We start from the raw sequence: 18732 nt of genomic DNA on the forward strand, positions 1-18732 counted from the left end.
AAACAGCTAGTGAGTATTTAACTCTCATTTAATGGTTACTAACAAAGTCGCGGCATTAACTCCGACAGTAGGTTGTTTTACTTTGACACTAACCGGAACAGACCGCTTTGTAACCGTTAGCTTGTTTAGCTTGAAGTCGTTGCTCTCAGCTGTCCATAACAGTAGCTTTGCGTTGTGTCTGCTGACTTTTTTACGACCTAAAACAATCTTTAAATAATTTTTAATCCACCGGTGGCCGTCCTTTGATGGGAATTACCTCCAGGATGATTCCTACCGAGGACGCGTCCGCCAGGAAGCGGGAGATAGAGGAGAAACTGAGGCAGGTCAGTCATGGAGGAGAGGAAGGAAGCATCTCACACACACACACACACACACACACACACGAGCATTTTACTGCAATATTTATCAAAACGGCTCAACTCTCTGGTTTAAATGTTGATTATTGTGTTACTTTAAATGTCGTTTCGCACTGAGAGCGCGAGAGAAGTGAGTCAATGTGTCTGTGTGATGTTACAGGAGCAAGAGACGCTGTCATTCATCCGGGAAAACCTGGAGAAGAGCGATCAGCTGACCAAGGGCATGGTGAGGAAAACACACACACACACACACACACACACACGCACGCACACACACACGCGCGCGCGCACACATACACACACACGCACACACACACATACATACACACACACACACTCTCTCACAGTTTTAATTATGTTTACCATACTAGCTTATGTTGCTACAATAATATAATATAAATATTACTACAACTACAAATAATACCAACAATAAGTTTCGTTACTCACCTTTTTTTGCAATGCCATTGATGATACTGTCCTATAATTCTATTTTTACCAGAGGAGGGGGGTTGCTCGGGTGTGACTGTGATTTTTTAAATGATTATTTATTTATTTATTCATTCATTTTTTTCACCTTACCAAGTGATATTTTTCCCTGCTGTAAGTTAAAAATATTTTTCTTAGAGCACCCCAAAGTGAAAAATAATACATGACTCTTCCTCCTATATATGTATATATATATGAAAAGTGAATAAGAGATGTAATTATTAATATTATTTTTATTGAGCACATGTGGGACAAATGCAGTCACTTTGGGGTGCTCCAAGAAAAATATTTAACTTAGAAGATGGAAAAATATCACAGGGTAAGGTTTTTAAAAATTCTATGAACTACTTCATGGAGGAGGGAGGGTCATGTATCTGTAACTGATTTTTAAACAGTCTCTGGAGTCTCTGTGCCATTCTAGTTACGGTTTGACAGATCTAAGTACTTTTTTTTTTTTGATATTGCAAGCTCAAGCATGTTGCCAAAGCTCATCACCAAACACCTCAAACTAAGAAAACAGAAGTGAGCTGTTAGGGTACAGCTGTATTGTTTCATATGAAAGCCCTCTCTCGGGCAGATTAATGTCCATGTCCTTACCTAAGATGATGTCATTATGGTCTTGAAAGGTCTCCATCCTGTCGTCGTTCGAGAGTCGCCTGATGCAGCTGGAGAACTCCATCATCCCCGTCCACAAGCAGACGGAGAACCTGCAGCGTCTGCAGGAGAACGTGGACAAGACCCTGTCCTGCATGGATCACGTCATCAGTTACTACCATGTGGCCAAAGACACGGACCGCATCATCAGAGAGGGGTGAGGCTCGGGTCTGCCGATGGGGGCTGGTGGGGCTTAGAAAGAGTTAATGGATTTTGAGCAGATGTAGAAAACAGATTTGTGATGATTTTTGATTTTTCTGTTTCAGGCCGACGGGCAGACTGGACGAGTATCTCGCTTGTATTGCAAAGATTCAGAAAGCTGTGGAATATTTTCAAGACAACAACCCGGACAGCCCCGAACTCAACACAGTGGTGCAGTATTAATCTTTATCTTTATGTTTATGTACTCTCTTACAGGAATAACCAGGTATTTTTGGGTATTGGGCAAAGGCAGTGTGGGTATAAAATTTTTTCTGTGCATGTAAACAAATGGAAAATCCCTAGAAAACGGATAAATGTTATTGTTTTTGTGCAGAAAGCGCGCTTTGAGAAAGGCAAAGAGCTGCTGGAGGCGGAGTTCCGCAGCCTCCTGACTCGCTACAGTAAACCCGTCCCGCCCATCCTAATCCTGGACGCCATCAGTGTGGACGAGGAGCTGGAGGTTCAGGAGGACGTGGTGCTGGAACACCTGCCCGAAGCCGTGCTCCAGGACGTCATCTGCATCGCCGGCTGGCTGGTGGAGTACGGACGCAACCAGGGTACGGCTGTGTTTTTTATTTCTCCTAACCTAACTGCTCCTCCTCCTCCTCCTCCTCCTCCTCCAGCTTTCCTCTTCTCCCCTAATGTCTATATCTTTCAACCTGGACACTATTTTTCCATGTTTTTGTCTAAGTGATTGTCCAGAACAATAATTTCTTTTATACTGGTCCAGTGTTGAGCGAGAGTGCCATAAAAAGTGTCTGTTTTTGTCACTGACAGGCTCAGGTTGTTCATTTAAGTGTCTGCCAGCATTATGAAAGGATCCCTTTTTGTTTAACCAGAAACAGCCCTGAAGTCTGTCACGCCAAACTAACCAGACTCCATTAAAATAAACAGTAGCAGAACTGTGTAAAGACAACTAATTAAGACGTCTTTTTTTTGTTTTATTTTGTTTCATTAGACTAAATGAAGTGTGTTTCATGATGATAAAATTACTGTTAACTAAATGGAGTCTGATGCGTTTGGCAATGATTCCAGCGCTGTTTCTGGTGAAACAGAAAAGATCTTACTCAAACAAAAAGGTGTACCTCTGTAGTGATACTTTCCATCATTTTTATTTTTGAAGATTTTTTGCTTTTATTAGTTAGGACAGATCAATAGTGTGAAAGAAGGAGAGAGAGGGGATATCATGCAGCAAAGGGCCGTGAGCTGGAATCGAATCCACGGCCACTGCGGCATCAAATTTGCCTTCATTCATGGGGCACCTGCTTTACTTTACTTTCCATAATTTTGTCAAACATTTATCATAACAATCAGAGCATAATGTCAGTGACGAAACTGACGTTATGTTGGCTTTATACGATCTAAAATTGCAGTTTATTTAAAAGGTGTCTGGTGGGTTTGGCATTGGTGATTTCAGGATTTCTGTTTTCTGGTTAAACAAAATCAAAAACTATCTCTGTGCAGACCCTTTCCATGTTGTTATTCACTCAGAATAACAATCTGAGCCCGTCAGTGACAAAAACAAACACTTCAGTGGATTTAAATTGACTGAGCGCAGTTTTCCTGAGTGGTTACATCGCAGCCTGTTTCGCCGCTGCAGACCCTCTCACTCAGTGCTGGATCAGTTTCAGAAACTGTTGTTCCCATTAACCACTTAAAGAGCAAAAAAACAAAAAAAAAACATAAGAAAATAGGGTCCAAAATACCAAAGTTAACCCTTTCATCGTTGTGTTTTCTTAACGGTCTCCTGTCTCTCTCCTCTGCAGATTTCATGAACGTCTACTTCCAGATCAGGTCCAACCAGCTGGATCGCTCCATCAAAGGCCTCAAAGATCACTTCCGCAAGAACAGCGCCTCCTCCGGGATCCTCTACTCCCCCGCCGTCCAAACCAAACGCAAGGACACGCCCACCAAAAAGGCGCCCAAGAGACCAGGTCAGCGGCAGACGCCTTTCTCACACAGAATCTCTTCAGTCTGTAAAAACTCTCTGATGTCTGAGTCCTCTTCTATACATCAATCTAACAAACAAGCATGACCCTGCATAATGTTGATTATTAAATCACCTGTCAGCACACAGAAATCCTCGCCACACTCAGCGTTTGATTAGATAACCATCCAGCCACATTATTCTGTTTCGAGTGTCCTCCATGTCTCTATAATCGTCCCACTCACCCACTACAGCCCCGCACTGTGATTTTACACTCACTAATCCTTCATCCTCTCCTCTTTTATAATCCCTGTTGTGATGACAGTCTACATCCCAGGTAATCACAGAGCTTTGGTGTGTGCCTCGTGCTTGCTTCTGTCCGTCGGATGTCGCAGCAAATAAGTGGCAGCATGAGTTTGTCTAGCGTCGAGCAGCAGGACGGCAGAAGGTCGTTTGTCCTCTGGAGAGCGTCGTTTGTAGACGCCGGCCTCTGGTTTCATGTACGGCTGGAAACTGCAGCGATCATAAGAGACTAGAAATATTTCAAATTAGTGCCCTGCTGGTTTTCCCTGCACAGACATAATGTCAGTTTAACTTTATTTAAGATTTCTAAAGTTTCAGTTCAATTTACAGTAAAAACAAATCTGATTTACCTTTGATAAAAATCGGAGAAAACACTTTGGTCCATCATCCTAAAAATAAGAAAATTTGTCAGATCTCAGGGCTGTCCTTAATAAATAAGATCTCCCATCACAGTATTTGTAATTTCATAATAGCTGGGCTGCAAAACTAATTATGATTTTAATTAATTATTCATTTGTATCTTCTTAATTAACCTCTGTTATTGTTTGGTCTTAAAAAAATGTCAGACATTTATTTATTTGCTTATTTACTGACTCTCTTACTTGCTTTATTTATTTATTTATTTAAGGGGACTTTTATTTCACGATTTCACATATATTTATATCAGGGAGCTTTAATTAAATAATTCCACATTAATTTATTTCCCCGCTCTGTTGTTGTTTTCTTTTGTCATATTCAAATGAATAAGGTGCGGTTATCTCACAGAACAACAACGAATCACAAGCTGTTTGTTTGTTTAATACTGACTTAAAAGACAGTCCGTTAAAATAAGCTCACTGGCAGTTTCGCCATGAAACCGGAGGCCGTGGAGTTTTCTCCGTGTTTGTGTGAGGTCGCTGCAGCGTGGATGTGTGTGCTGTGTGTAGTGTTTATCGCAGCAGCGTGTCGCTGATGTTCTGGTTCACTCGGGCACAAATCTGTCTGCACTGTTCACACTCACAGCTTTCCTCTGCTGTTGTTTGTGCTCAAGTGTCGTAACAACACTTTTATTTTAGAGTTACTCAGGAGTTTGAAATGGTTAGTTTTCTGGCTTTGAAGCGTGAGGACAGATGTTTATATATTTTTTTATTATAACAGTGAATAAAATGATTATAATGTAAAAGAATTTCTCCCCGAACAGTCGTGTGGAAAACACTTGACCTGATGACTGTACGGAGAGCGGAGGTCAAAAATTAGGTAGAAACAGAATTAGAGTTTAAATGAGAGTGAATATTAAACTCAAATTTAGTTGAAGTTTCAATGGGACTGTGATGTTGTTGGCTGTGTGCGTAAAAAAGCCACTTTAACCCTTTGAAACCCGAGCATATTGGCTTGATGTTTTTTGGAAGGCAGTTTGCGGTGAAAGACGAAATGACCAATAAGGACAAAAAATTAGCTAAATATTAGTTTAAAAAAAGACAAAGAAAGTAAAAAAAACAAGGCAAACAAGACTTGAAAAAAGTCTTACAAAACACAATAATTCTGTAAAGTAATGAAGTAATAAATAAGATGTATTTATAGTAAATATAAATGTTTTCTTTTTCCCTAGACATTTTTGCTCGTCTTTTTTTCCTTTGACATTTTACTTAGTTGTTTTCTTATTTCTGTAGATTTATCTCCCCCCTTTTTCCTTTTTTTTTTAGCTTTAATTACAAAAAAAATCTACTTATTTCTTGTAATTAGTGAAACATTTGTTACCAAGTTGGTCATTGCCTGTTTTTCCAAGGTTTTTGAAAGAAATTGCAATGTTGAAATTGCAAATTGCAATGAGGCTTTAGGGTTAAATACTTAGGAAAGGCAACCGAACGCAGCACAAGAGCTATGGTGTCACTCCAGGTTTTAAAGGGTTAAAGCCAGCGTTTTCATCTCAGTGTGAAGTTTTTCTGCAGCTTTCAGTTTGCCACTTTCTCACTGACTCACTAACCAAACTAAGATGTTGTGTTTTAACCGCGAGAACATGAACGTACCGTAGATTTTGCCTGTTTAACCAGAATGTTCTGGTAATATTAGCGCTGGGTATTAATTGTATTAATTGTGATGGCTGTTTTGTGTTTTTATCACTGACCTAACCTGTTTATTCTGCTCTCTCATGACCTTGGGGCGCCGTGTGTCCGAGCACATGTGACGTAGCTGTAGTCGCTCTGTCTCTCACCTGGTCATCCTGTTGTGTAGCCGTGGTGCTGTAGGCTCCGCCCCCCCGTCTCCTCCACATACGAACCTCTGCTGCCTGTCTCGGTGGTGGTTTCATCACTCACTTCCTAGCTCTTCTTCTTCCTCCTTCTTCTGTTTCTTTGGCTGTCTGGACCTCGCTGCCCCCTCTGGACTCTGTGTCTGTGTTTATGGGACCAGGGACCATTCGCAAGGCTCAGAACCTTCTGAAACAGTACTCACAGCATGGGCTGGATGGGAAAAAGGGGGGCTCTAACCTCACTCCTTTGGAAGGTAACGCACCTCGGTCTCCTCTTTCGGTGTCTCCTCTCCCTCCTCGCTCACAGTGTTCCCGTTATGTCGTGCCTCCATGTTTCTCACTCAGAGCGACGAGGCGCGCATAAATAAACCTCCTCACAGCCGTCGCAACAGCTTTAAGATCACGCATAAGTTCAATAAAAACATATCTAATAAATCCTGGAAAATCCTTCATGAGGCCGAACTTAAGTTACTAAAGCAGAAGCATTCATCCTAAAGCACTTACCATTATTGTTTAAGGATATTTCTCAGTTTTGTAATTTATTTTTACATATTAACGTATTTTAGAATCAGCTTCATTGGTCACGTACGTGAACACATACAAGAAATTAAACTCAGGTTTTAAGATGCTGACACACAGTTACAAGAATAATTTACAGGACGATAGAGTCAGACACACTATGGAAGCTCATTACTGTCAATGTGATGGAAAATGATCCTGTAAATTAGTATTAATTCATAAAAAAAACAAATTACTTAACTCAAAAATATTGTGAAAGTGACTCATAATTTGGAGACGCTTATTAATTATTTAGAGATACCAAGTCATTATTTTGAGATAAGAAAGTCAAACATTTGATTAAGTTTATAACTTTGAGATACTAAGTCGTTATTTTGAGATAAGAAAGTCAAACATTTGATTAAGTTTATAACTTTGAGATACTAAGTCATTATTCGAGAGAAGGCATAATTCTGAGAACATTTATTATTATTTTAAGATACTTCGTCACTAGTTTGAGATGCGAGATAAATAAGTCATTATTTCAAGTAAGTTTGTGTTTATAATGACTTACATGATCTTTTTTTTCATCAAGAGGCTAAGTTTTTATCTTTTTTTAAATCTTTTTTTAACTGGTAGAAATGAGCTTCCATAACTTACAGCTAAAAAAACAAGGACAACAGAGCAAAACAAAGTAAATCTTTACTAACTGTTAACTGTTAATTTTTTATTTTAATTAATTTTTTAAATTATTATTTTATTATTTATTATTTTAATTATTATTTTATTATTTATTATTTTAATTTATTTTAAATTTTTTAATCATTTATTTATTTATTCATTATTATATTATTTTAGCAGAACTACACTACCTCTGTTTATATTTATTGTTCATCATTTATTTATCATATATCTTTTTTTTAAAAAAAAATCTGTGTTTCTTTAACAGTGTTTAAAGTGTAAAAATGATTAAATGAACCTTTAAGAACTGCGACGAATCAAAAGCTGTTGTGACGTTTTTCTCAAAGCTCTCATGTAGTTGAAACACACACTGACTAACTTAGACGAGTCACACACACACGCAAACACACTTCTCTGGGCTCTTTGGGCCCCAGTCTGACCTCAGTGGGTGTCCCCTGCTTCCCCGCGCTGGGTGCTTGGTGGTGGTCGGTACAGATGCTCCAGGTTCAGGTTTGTCCCCCCACACCCCCCTCTGGGCCTAGTCAGGACCCCGGTGGTTTTGACTAGGCCTGTGTCCCTGCTGCCCCGCCCCACCCACCAGGTTTCGATCACGACCTGCGGGTCAAACACCTCTCTGACGCCCTGACCGAGAAGCACGGGGCCGCCGCAGGTGAGTGACGGGAACACGTGGGAAAGAGAAGGAACATTACGACAAAACAGGCTCACCAGACTTAAAAATCACCCACTGCAGCTTTAATATCACCTAAAAAAATACGCTTTTCAAAATCAAGCTTTAAAAAGATATTACTGATGAATAAGATTTTCTACTTTCATTGAGTTAATTAATGTCAGTCCTAATCATAAATATCAAATATTCATTAATTTTCAGAATTTTCGCCCTTTAAATCCCATTTTTTTCTCATGATGCTACTATGCTTTCAGATATTAAAAAAACCCCACAGAAAATGAATAATTTTCATGTTGATTTTTTTTAATTATCACAGCCTGGGATATTTCAGTGATAATCAGCAACATTGATTTCTACACGTTATTATTTAATGTGCAGCGTCAAATACTTACACTCGTATGGCTCTGAACACAAAATGGGCTTTTCAAAATAAGGCTATAAAAAATATTATACACTAATATTATTTTCTTCATTCATTAAATCAATTTTTAACCAACATCACTCCTAATCATAAATTTTAAATATTCATTAATTTTCAGAATTTTAACCCTTTAAATAATGCCACTAAGTTCGTAGATGAAAAAAAACATAGCATGTCTTTTCTCCATATGTCAAATATAGTTTTAAAAAAAAAATACATCATCAGGTGGAAAATAATAAAAATGACAAATTCAGAGTCAAAAGCCCAGAATGACACCCAGAAATAATACAAGTCCTGTTTTTCTGCTCTGATGGCTGTGGGATCAAAAATGTCAGTTTGAATGGGTTTCAATGGAGCATTTTTTGACCTGAACAGTCTGAATGTAACTGTTTAGTTTCCACAGTGTAATTTTTATTTTAGTAGCACGTAAAATGCACCGAACTGTCCGAGTCCAGCAAACACAGCCTGCAGCATAAACACCTTCCTCTGAATATGAACACACACTCGGTCTCAGCACCACAGACTGTTGTTTGTCTTGTTTGAGAACCTTTTAGTTTACGGGCTGACTGGATCTTTCCTCGTGTGCCTCTCAGGAAAAGACGACGTTCTGGACATCGAGATCGACTCCTACATCCACTGCATCAGTGCCTTCGTTAAGCTGGCTCAGAGCGAGTACGCCCTGCTGACCGAGATCATCCCCGAGCACCACCAGAAGAAAACCTTCGACTCGCTCATTCAGGTCAGAGACTCGCTCATTGAACCCTCCGGCCGGTCTCACTTCCTGTTCTTTCTCAAATAGAGGATGACGGTGTGATTTATCAGGGCCTCCGGGACTTTGCAGGCTGTTCTGGGGATTCTTGCAGCCTGACATGGCTGATTTTATGGCCACCTTTCTAATAATTAATAGGCAATTAAAAGGAATATTTTATACCTCTGCGCAGGTTTTCAGGTTTTATCCATCCCATTCTTATGAACGTGATATCTCAAGAGCAGCAGAAGTTTGCATCAAACGATGAACTGAGTCAATTTTGGAGGTTTTTTAAAAGAAAGCTCAAGGTCTACCTTTTAAGTTTGGCTTTTAATTGAATATTACCTTATTTAGCTTACCTTTTTATTTATACATTTTAGTCTGTTATACTTGATGCTACATAATTTTATTGTTTTTAATGTTTTTATAGATTATTTGTTATGGTATCCTTTTATTATTTATTTATTTAAATTTACTTTTTATCAGCTATTAAGAGTATTTTATGTATGTATTTTACTTTTGATTAATATTTGTTTATTTTATCTGTTGATTTTTTCCTGCCTCTGGTGTTGCTTTTATTGTATGAATCTCTTTGTGTTACAGTTTTACTTGTATGAACAGAGCTATATAAATTCAGTCTGATTGATTGATTAATTAATTGTGACCTTGCATCCACCTGAATCTTGTCAGCGTAATATCTCGAGCACCTCAAGGGAGATTCTTCAGATCTGATACAAACATTCGCATGGACTTGTCTGTCCACAGGAAGCGCTGGACAACCTGATGCTGGAGGGGGACAACATCGTGTCCGCAGCTCGCAGGGCCATAATGCGCCACGACTACTCAGCCGTGCTCACCATCTTCCCCATCCTGCGACACCTGAAGATGAACAAGTCTGAGTTCGACTCCACGCTGCAGGTCATCTCATTATTCACACAGCGGGATCTTTTGTCTGAGTGAGAGAACACGCTGCAGAAAGACGGTCTTTTGATTAATATTCGGGGTTAAATTTATCTGCAGGGAACAGCAGCGAGCACCAAGAACAAGCTGCCGACACTCATCACCTCCATGGAGACCATCGGAGCCAAAGCTCTGGAGGAGTTTGCAGACAGCATCAAGGCAAGAGCATCACGTCACTTCATCCAGGGACACCCAGCGTGCTTTTACAGGAGGCCAGGGGCCGATGGCAGCGACGCAGGGGCCAGTTACTGCAGTGCAGGGGCCGATGGCAGCGACGCAGGGGCCAGTTACTGCAGTGCAGGGGCCGATGGCAGCGACGCAGGGGCCAGTTACTGCAGTGCAGGGGCCGATGGCAGCGACGCAGGGGCCAGTTACTGCAGTGCAGGGGCCGATTGCTGCGACGCAGGGGCCAATTACTGCGGTGCAGGGGCCGATATAGCGGCGCAGGGGCCGATGGCAGCGGCGCAGGGGCCAGTTACTGCAGTGCAGGGGCCGATGGCAGCGACGCAGGGGCCAGTTACTGCAGTGCAGGGGCCGATGGCAGCGACGCAGGGGCCAGTTACTGCAGGGGCCGATGGCAGCGACGCAGGGGCCAGTTACTGCAGTGCAGGGGCCGATGGCAGCGACGCAGGGGCCGATGGCAGCGGCGCAGGGGCCAGTTACTGCAGTGCAGGGGCCGATGGCAGCGACGCAGGGGCCAGTTACTGCAGTGCAGGGGCCGATGGCAGCGACGCAGGGGCCGATGGCAGCGGCGCAGGGGCCAGTTACTGCAGTGCAGGGGCCGATCGCAGCGTCGCGTGTTTCTAGGGTGTTAGGACATTTCTTAGATTTTAAGATATTTCTAGGATTTTCGTATATTTCAAGGATTTTAGGAAGTTTCCAGGATTTTAGTATATTTCAAGAGTGTCTTAGGATTTTGTTGTACATTTATAGGATTTTAAGACATTTCTAAGATTTTAAGATATGTCTAGGATTTGGAGATTTTCTAGGATTTTAGGACATTTCTAGGATTTCAGGATGTTTCTAAAATTATAGGATATTTCAAGGATTTTTGGTCATTTCTAAAAATGATTCTAGGATTTTAGGTCCTTTCTCAGATTTTAGGACATTAGGGACCTTTGTTGGGTTTTGGGGATCCTCCACTGGCACTTTTTTCATACACAGCTCTATTTTGATGCTGTTTTATGCACTCTGACACCTTATGTATACTAAAAGTACAAAAACTATTCCCAGTGTGAATCACTTCCATTGTGAATTAGACATTTTTTGGGGGCTACCTGGCACCCTGTGGGGGTCAGATTTGGCCTGTGGGCCATATGTTGATTATCACCGAGTCGTTCTCTGTTTAACTCCAGAATGATCCCGATAAAGAGTACAACATGCCCAAGGATGGAACGGTCCACGAACTGACCAGCAATGTAAGTTCACTCTCCTCTCTGTTGCGTAACTGGATTTATTTGCTCCGTCTGCACTTCAAACTCAACACCTTTCCGCAAAGGACTCTGCTGTTTGTCCATCTCCGGGGATCCAGGTGGTCTCCTTGGGAACGGCAGACAGTGCCGTGTTTAATGAATAAGCGGCGATGCTTACTGTGACCTCTCCCCTGCAGGCCATCCTCTTCCTGCAGCAGTTGCTGGACTTCCACGAGACCGCCGGAGCCATGCTGGCCTCACAAGGTACAGACGCACCAACACGAGCCGTTAGCGCTCATTATCGTAGACCCTCTGCTGCCCCGCTAGGCTGCTAATGCTGGTCCCTTTAGTGCTGAGATCAGCAGTGGTCCCTGTTGGATGTTGCACTACATCTTCAGAGGTGCAGGTCTTCTTTTAAAGGAAAATTTTATGCACAAAATGATCATTTGTGTATCAGTGACTCACCCCGTGTTACCTTCAATTTCTGAAGAATCCAAAAACAAAATTCTTGATGAATTGAAGTCATAAGGGTTCGCAACTGCAAAAGTATATCAGAAAACTCTCACACAACTCATGCAGTGTAATCTATGTCTCATTTATCCAGATGTACACTCAGTACTTCACAGACACGTGCATTTTCACTAAAACCTCGTGATGTCAAACATGAACTCTCATGCTCGGACAAGGAAGAGACGTGCATTATGCTGCACAAGTGAATGAGTTTGTAAGGAGATGTTTGGATTTAGTTTTGCTGCTGTTAAATGTGGACTCCTGTGACCTCAGCTCATCGAGAACGTTCGCTTTTTGGATTCTTCGTTCACCGTGAAGGCGTGGGAGAAAAACAAAGTTTCCTTTAGGAGCTCACGGTCAGACAGTTTGAGTAATTGATATAGAAATGGTCATTTTGTGGGTTACGAATTTCGTTAAGGTGCAACGCTTATTGGAAAGCTTATTTTGTTAACCGCAATCGTCAAAGATGAAATTAATTCAGCTCAAAGTGGAAATGGCAATGATGTCGTTATTCTCTAAACAAAAGAAAACTATGCACATCTGTGCGTGCTTCGTGAAAGGACGTGTAGAGCACAACTTTCAGACGAGTTACAGAAATGTCACAATAAAATCACCATTTTTGCTCGTTAGACAGCGAGCTTGTTTTCATTCTCTAGCCGTGACTTTGCATAACTAATATTTTCTCGTAATGAGTTAAAGCAAAAAAACTTTGTCTGTTTCCACTTTTAGCTCAAACTCCTGTTTGATTTAAATCTAAAGTACAGAGCTAAAACAACAAAAAGTTTAACTGCTCTGTATTTGTGCGTCGTGAATCCAGATTGTAAACTTCATTCATTCATGATGTGTGAGGGGGACAGATGGACCCTCGCTCAATCTCGACTTTGTTTACAAGCTGTAGCTGTTTTCCAACGCTTTCTCTCCTCGCTCTGTTTCTGTGACCGATGTGTTTTCACTCGCTCTCACTTTCCGTCTTCGTGTGCAGCTTCAAATTACTTTTCTCTTCTTCCAGAGGGAGCCTGCTCATCAGTCATATCTTAGAGAGGATTTATTCATCTGTTAATGTTAAATTGGATTTGTTATGAATTTTAATCCAATCATCCCTCATGTGGGGGCTGTAACCCAGCTTTTCTTTCCCTCCTTTCCCTCCCCCTCCACCCCGCCACCCCTCCCCCCCTCCACCCCTCGCTGCCTGGCTGATGACTGCTTGCTCACTTGGCTTCACTCTGCACTAACAGATCTTTTCTAACCTTTTTGCACTTGTGCCTCTTTCTCTTTCTCTCTTGCCTTGCCTCGGCCCTTTTAGTTCTGGGCGACACTTACAATATACCTTTAGACCCCCGAGGTAAGCATCAGGCGGCGTGCAGGCCCCCCCGGCGACGCACTGTGAAGTCCTTTTTTGTTCATGTTGATTCTTGATGCTATAATTAATTCAGACTGTGTGTTCATGATGAGACGCTCGGCTGTGATGTGCATGTGCTGAAGCGCAGGTTTAAAGGTGTTACCATGGCAACCTGAGAGCTCTCACTGTAATTCATACCTATCGTTTGAGTGGAGATGTAGATTTCCTGCCAGTTTTATCTAAAGAGAAAATCAAACAAGTGTTAAAAGATTAAATCAAGTAGTAAAACTCATAAGTGCAGGTTGTAGAGTTAATGTAAAGCTGCTGGTGTTAACCTCGTCTGTGTTTTTTTCCAGAGACGAGTTCATCAGCGAGCAGCTACACCTCCGAGTTCAACAAAAGGCTCCTCAGTACTTATATTTGTGAGTAAAGAAGAAATCGCCTGTGTTTTGTGAAACTTTTTCGGGGTTTTTTTGGAAACTGACAGGTTTTTTTCTCCCTTTCAGGTAAAGTTTTGGGAAACTTGCAGCTGAACTTGCTCAGTAAATCCAAAGTGTACGAGGATTCGGCTCTGAGCGCCATTTTCCTGCACAACAATTACAACTACATCCTCAAGTCACTGGAGAAGTGAGCAAAGTTTTCTTCTTTTCTTCAGAACTTGATTCACTGACATGATTTATCTCCATCAGCTGAAACCACGAGTTTGTTTTTAGGTCCATTATGATGATTTACTGGATCCATTATAAATGGTGAATGGACTGCATCTATGTAGCTCCTTTCTGCCGCACCAGACAACGCATTTTATAATTTGCCTCTCAGTCACACACACATTCATGCCCATCAGGAGCAACAAAACCATTTAAAGGGATAATTCAATTGAAAAAAAAAATCAGTCATTATCATTTGTTAAAATTCCCTTAGCAAATGTTGAATCAAAACTGAAACGTTCACCATTATATACAGCAAGTTCCCTACAACTTTTTTTTTTTATAAAGTCAAGTGAAATTTAAATAAAAATGAATATATAAAAATAGCTCCCGGAGGTTTTACAAAGTAAAACTTCCTCCCATGCTGACACTTTCGGTGCACTTTTTAATTAATAAATATTATTGGCAATCATTAAAATATAATGCTGATAAAGACAAACGGCACAATGCCCAATATTGACCCCAATAATAGGCGTTATCTACTCACCCTCATGCCGATTGGAAAGTCTGGAGAAGTTTTATAGTCCACAAAACACTGCTGGAGTTTTATGGGGAAAAGGCGTTCATCTCCCAAACAACTGAAGCAAATGGTGAGGAGGTATCAAACATTAAAATAATAACGTTACGTAATAAAACCAAAAAATGTCTCCATACTCCTCGTCTGAAATAATCCAAGTCTCCTGAAGCCCCGACGTGCCAAGTTGTTTTGAAATATCATTTGGGTCAAAATTTATGAAAAAACGAGATGATTTGCAAAATTCTAATGAAATGTTCTGCTTCTTGATGATGTTCAGCCGTTTAAAGATGTTTTGACTGCGGTCCCGATAACTTTCAGATCTAGGCATGATGGGAATTGCACATAATGAAAAACATAATGAAAAATGTTGCACCGTTGTGCGAATCGTGGCTATCTTTAGGCACCCTGACGTTCTGTTGTTCATCGTGGCTCGTAATGAAAATTTGGCTGACTTGAGTCATTTGTCGTCAAGTTTCTGCATTCATTATGTTTGTTACATAACAGTTATATAAGTAAGGAGGATTTTGTTCACTGTGAAGAAATTGTACAATAATTGATGCTCAAATTATATAGAAAAAAACGATTTTTTTTCTTTTTTTTCCCCCACCTATTTTTTGGTTCATATTATTTTATTTATTTATCTTTTTATAGTATTTCTTTATTTTTTATCTACTTGTTTATTTATTCAGTTTTTATGGTTTTTACATGATCGAGAGGTCTTCATGTTCATTTGGTTGTGCATTTTGTTTTTGCTCACATAAACCAAACAAAAGCACATTACAAAACCAAAGAAAGAAAATCATGGAAATCAACGGCTGCATGAAGGTCAAAGAAAATACTTGAAAACATTCTTAAATCTGGCAGCATTGTTTGCAAACCTGCGCTGCTGCAATAAGTGGAAATAAACCAGTGAAATGGTGTTTTTCCTGAGTAAATCTGTCCTGTATGTCGTGTTCAGGTCGGAGCTGATCCAGCTGGTCACAGTGACTCAGAAGAAAGCCGAGAGTTCGTACAGAGAGCTGATCGAGCAGCAGATCCAGATGTACCAGCGCAGGTAACATTAATAACGTTTTTTTGACGTCCTTTAACATCCGAGCTGTTCTGCGCCGCTCTCTTTGACCTGATGTGTTTCATTTTGTCGCAGCTGGTTGAAAGTCACAGAGCACCTGACGGACAGGAACATGCCCGTCTTCCAACCTGGCACCAAGGTCAGAATTTATTTTTTCACGCTCAGAGAAAAGCCTGACTTTGGTACAGAAGTGTCAACTTTAACACGCCGGCATGATTTTTGCCCCTGAGGAGAAGCTGATGGTTTGCCAGTTTAAGCTCAGTGAGGGACGCGTCTCCTGCAGGCCGATCCAGAAACAGCATTTCTCATTAAAGGCTTCGAAGTCTTAAAATAGATGAATATTTAGTAGTTATAATCAGGACTAATAATCATATTAGGGGCTGTTTGTTGTTCATCAGAGGGGAAGGAGACGCCTGAAACCTGAGAAGATCTGTTTGATTTCTTTCAGAAGCACAGAAAAAAACAATGAATAACTTTATGAGAAACGTCTTGTAAACTGCAAAAAATGTGAAAGGTGACAAGGAAATGATCTGAGAATTTACTGGGGGAAATTATTAGATCTAATAAAAATTAGGGGAAAATGTCCAGAAAACTATATTTATAGTTTTCTTGATTATGAACTTAAAATTATGTTACAGAAAAAAAATACATTTTCTTGTTTTTTTGTTTGTTTTATTTTTATTTTTATTTATTTTTCTAACTTATTTTTCAGGTAATTTTCTTATGACTTTTTACTAACTACAGAGTCACTGTAAGGTCTTTAATAGTCTACCTGCTGTGTGAATCTGTATAAATATCTAACAGAAGTGTTTCCGTCCTGCAGCTGAAAGACAAAGAGCGACAGGTGATTAAAGACAAATTCAAGGTGAGCTCAGAGTCTCTTTGGCTCTGCATGTTTAACCGAATCCCACAAACATCCGTAACACATGAAGAACAGATCTGACCTGTTTTTTGACCTGTTTTTTTCCTCCTCGCCGACTCTCAGGGTTTTAACGACGGCCTGGAGGAGCTGTGTAAGATCCAGAAAGGCTGGGCGATCCCCGACAAAGAGCAGAGAGACTTCATCCGTCAGGCTCAGAGGAGAGTGGTGTCCGACGCCTACAGAGCCTTCCTGCACAGGTGAGAGGAAAACTGACGGAAACACTGACACCTGAACTCGTCCAGCGTGTCCTCTCATCATGTCCTCTCATCATGTCCTCTCATCATGTCTCCGTCACACACACACACGGAGCAGGAGGAGGGAGACGGTGGCCGCTTACACTGGTGTTCAGCGGTTACTGTGAGCAGCGAGCTCGCTAATAAATGAAAGGATCAGGACCGGATCGAGACATTTCGGTGCCCTAGAAGAGACTGGACTGGAATATTCAGTAAAAACAACAAGAATAATAATGATAAGAGCAGTTACTCAGTGACCACAAATAATTGTCTGCCCTGGACCGTATATTTTCTGCTTGTTCACTGATGATCTAAATAAGTCGCTAAATGTTTCTCTAAATGTTTTTTTTTTTTAAACAACGCTGCTGAGAGGCTCCGAAAAGCCGCTAAATAGCGATAAAGTCGGCACGTTAGTAGTCCTCTCCTCCCGTCACCCTGAGACCTTAAATCGTCTTGTTCGTTTGTTTTTGGACGTGGAAATGTTGTTTTATTGCGTAACATCTGTAACAGTGTCCCCTAGACTACAGGGGACACCGACTGATGGAAAATGTCGTCAATGGCGGGGAAAGAGTTAAAAAAAGAAACTGGTGGAAACACTGCTGCTGACTGATCTAGCAGCAGCAGTTTGACACGCAGCATAATGCAGTGTGTGTAGGACTGGAGGAGCGAAACCATGGCAACACAGGCCAAATCAAAGCACTTTATGCTTATTATTATCGGTTATTTATCGGCCAAAGACAGACATTGAAAGCAGTCGCAGTAAAAACTCTGATAGCTCCGGATGTGATCGATGTTTAATGACTGTTATGTGATGCTCCTCCTGCCAGCCAATCAAAACCTGTTTTTCCTCCTCCAGATGTACCAACATCTCTTTCACCAAGAACCCTGAGAAGTACCACAAGTATCGTCCGGAGGAGGTGGAGGAGATGATCGAGAGGCTGTTCGACACGTCGGCCTGAGCTGCACTTTGACCCTGAGCTCCGCAGCGTCTCCTCTCACTCTGCTGTCTCTCTCTCTGTGTCTGACCGGCGTTTTGTACAAAGACATCATCACTGTGTATTTATGTAATTTAGCCGCTTCATCATTTCGAAAACAAATAAAGGGAACTCTGAGACCGGGCGCGCGGGAAGGTCGCGATTTGTTTTGTGGCACAACAACACAACGCAGGGCGGATAATGAGACGGTTTACTGATGTGACAAATAACAGGCAGAGCGTCTTTTTTTTTTTTCAGTTCGATGTAACGTTAATCGGCTCGTCGACGTGCTTTTTTCTGCGCAGACGAAATTAGAGCATCGTTTGCATCCTAATGAGGATTCGAGGGTTATAATGCAGGAGAAACGCTCCATCAGATGTGACCTTTTGTGTTTGTGACAAAAACGCCAACTCAGGAAGTGTGTGTGTGTGTGTGTGTGTGTGTGTGTGTGTGTGTGTGTGTGTGTGTGTGTGTGTGTGTGTGTGTGTGTGTGTGTGTGTGTGTGTGTGTGTGTGAATGAGTAGCAGAGGTTGATGATGAACAGTCCAGATTGTGCTTCAGATTTTAGTTCCACATTTTAGCAGTCGGTTGTTGCAGTGGCGGTTGTGTTTCCATGGAGAAGGCTGCAGCATGTTGAGAGTTAAAGTTGCTAATTTTCATAATTGTAGTGAGAGAGTTAAAATCCACAGAGAATTATCTGTAACTCTTCAGCTCCTCTCAGCTCGACGGAGCACTTTAATGTCTTTAACCCTCTTTGGTATAAATTTTGATGCCAGTTGGTTAAAAAAGAACAAGATAATTACCAAAAAGATAAACTGAATAATAGATAATTATCAAAAAAAATATGGAAATGTCCAAAAAATGCATTTATAATCATTATAATTGCACATTTAAAATAT

At 41.0% G+C, this 18732-nt stretch overlaps 1 protein-coding gene across 8 annotated transcripts; it reads left to right on the top strand.

The window, feature by feature from the left end:
• The first annotated feature begins 116 nt into the window (after positions 1-116).
• exoc7 (exocyst complex component 7) lies at positions 117-17978 on the top strand. 8 transcript variants are annotated; one of them, XM_088069602.1, is made up of 22 exons: positions 117-323; positions 517-582; positions 1469-1653; positions 1763-1868; positions 2032-2254; positions 3464-3631; positions 3950-3961; positions 6316-6408; positions 7935-8003; positions 9036-9181; positions 9956-10108; positions 10211-10309; positions 11506-11568; positions 11760-11826; positions 13376-13414; positions 13768-13833; positions 13918-14038; positions 15594-15689; positions 15780-15843; positions 16528-16569; positions 16690-16823; positions 17716-17978. In XM_088069602.1, the coding sequence occupies exons 1-22, from the start codon at positions 246-248 to the stop codon at positions 17816-17818; spliced, it is 2193 nt and encodes a 730-aa protein (XP_087925728.1). In that variant the 5' UTR covers positions 117-245; the 3' UTR covers positions 17819-17978. The 8 variants fall into 8 exon arrangements, with proteins under 8 accessions (XP_087925728.1, XP_087925723.1, XP_087925729.1 ...); XM_088069597.1 differs by lacking the exon at positions 7935-8003; XM_088069603.1 differs by lacking the exon at positions 3950-3961.
• Positions 17979-18732: the final 754 nt, after the last annotated feature.

This window comes from Plectropomus leopardus, chromosome 19 (genome assembly GCF_026936395.1).
Source record: "Plectropomus leopardus strain MGB_pleo_1.0 chromosome 19, ASM2693639v1, whole genome shotgun sequence".
Taxonomy (NCBI): domain Eukaryota; kingdom Metazoa; phylum Chordata; class Actinopteri; order Perciformes; family Serranidae; genus Plectropomus; species Plectropomus leopardus.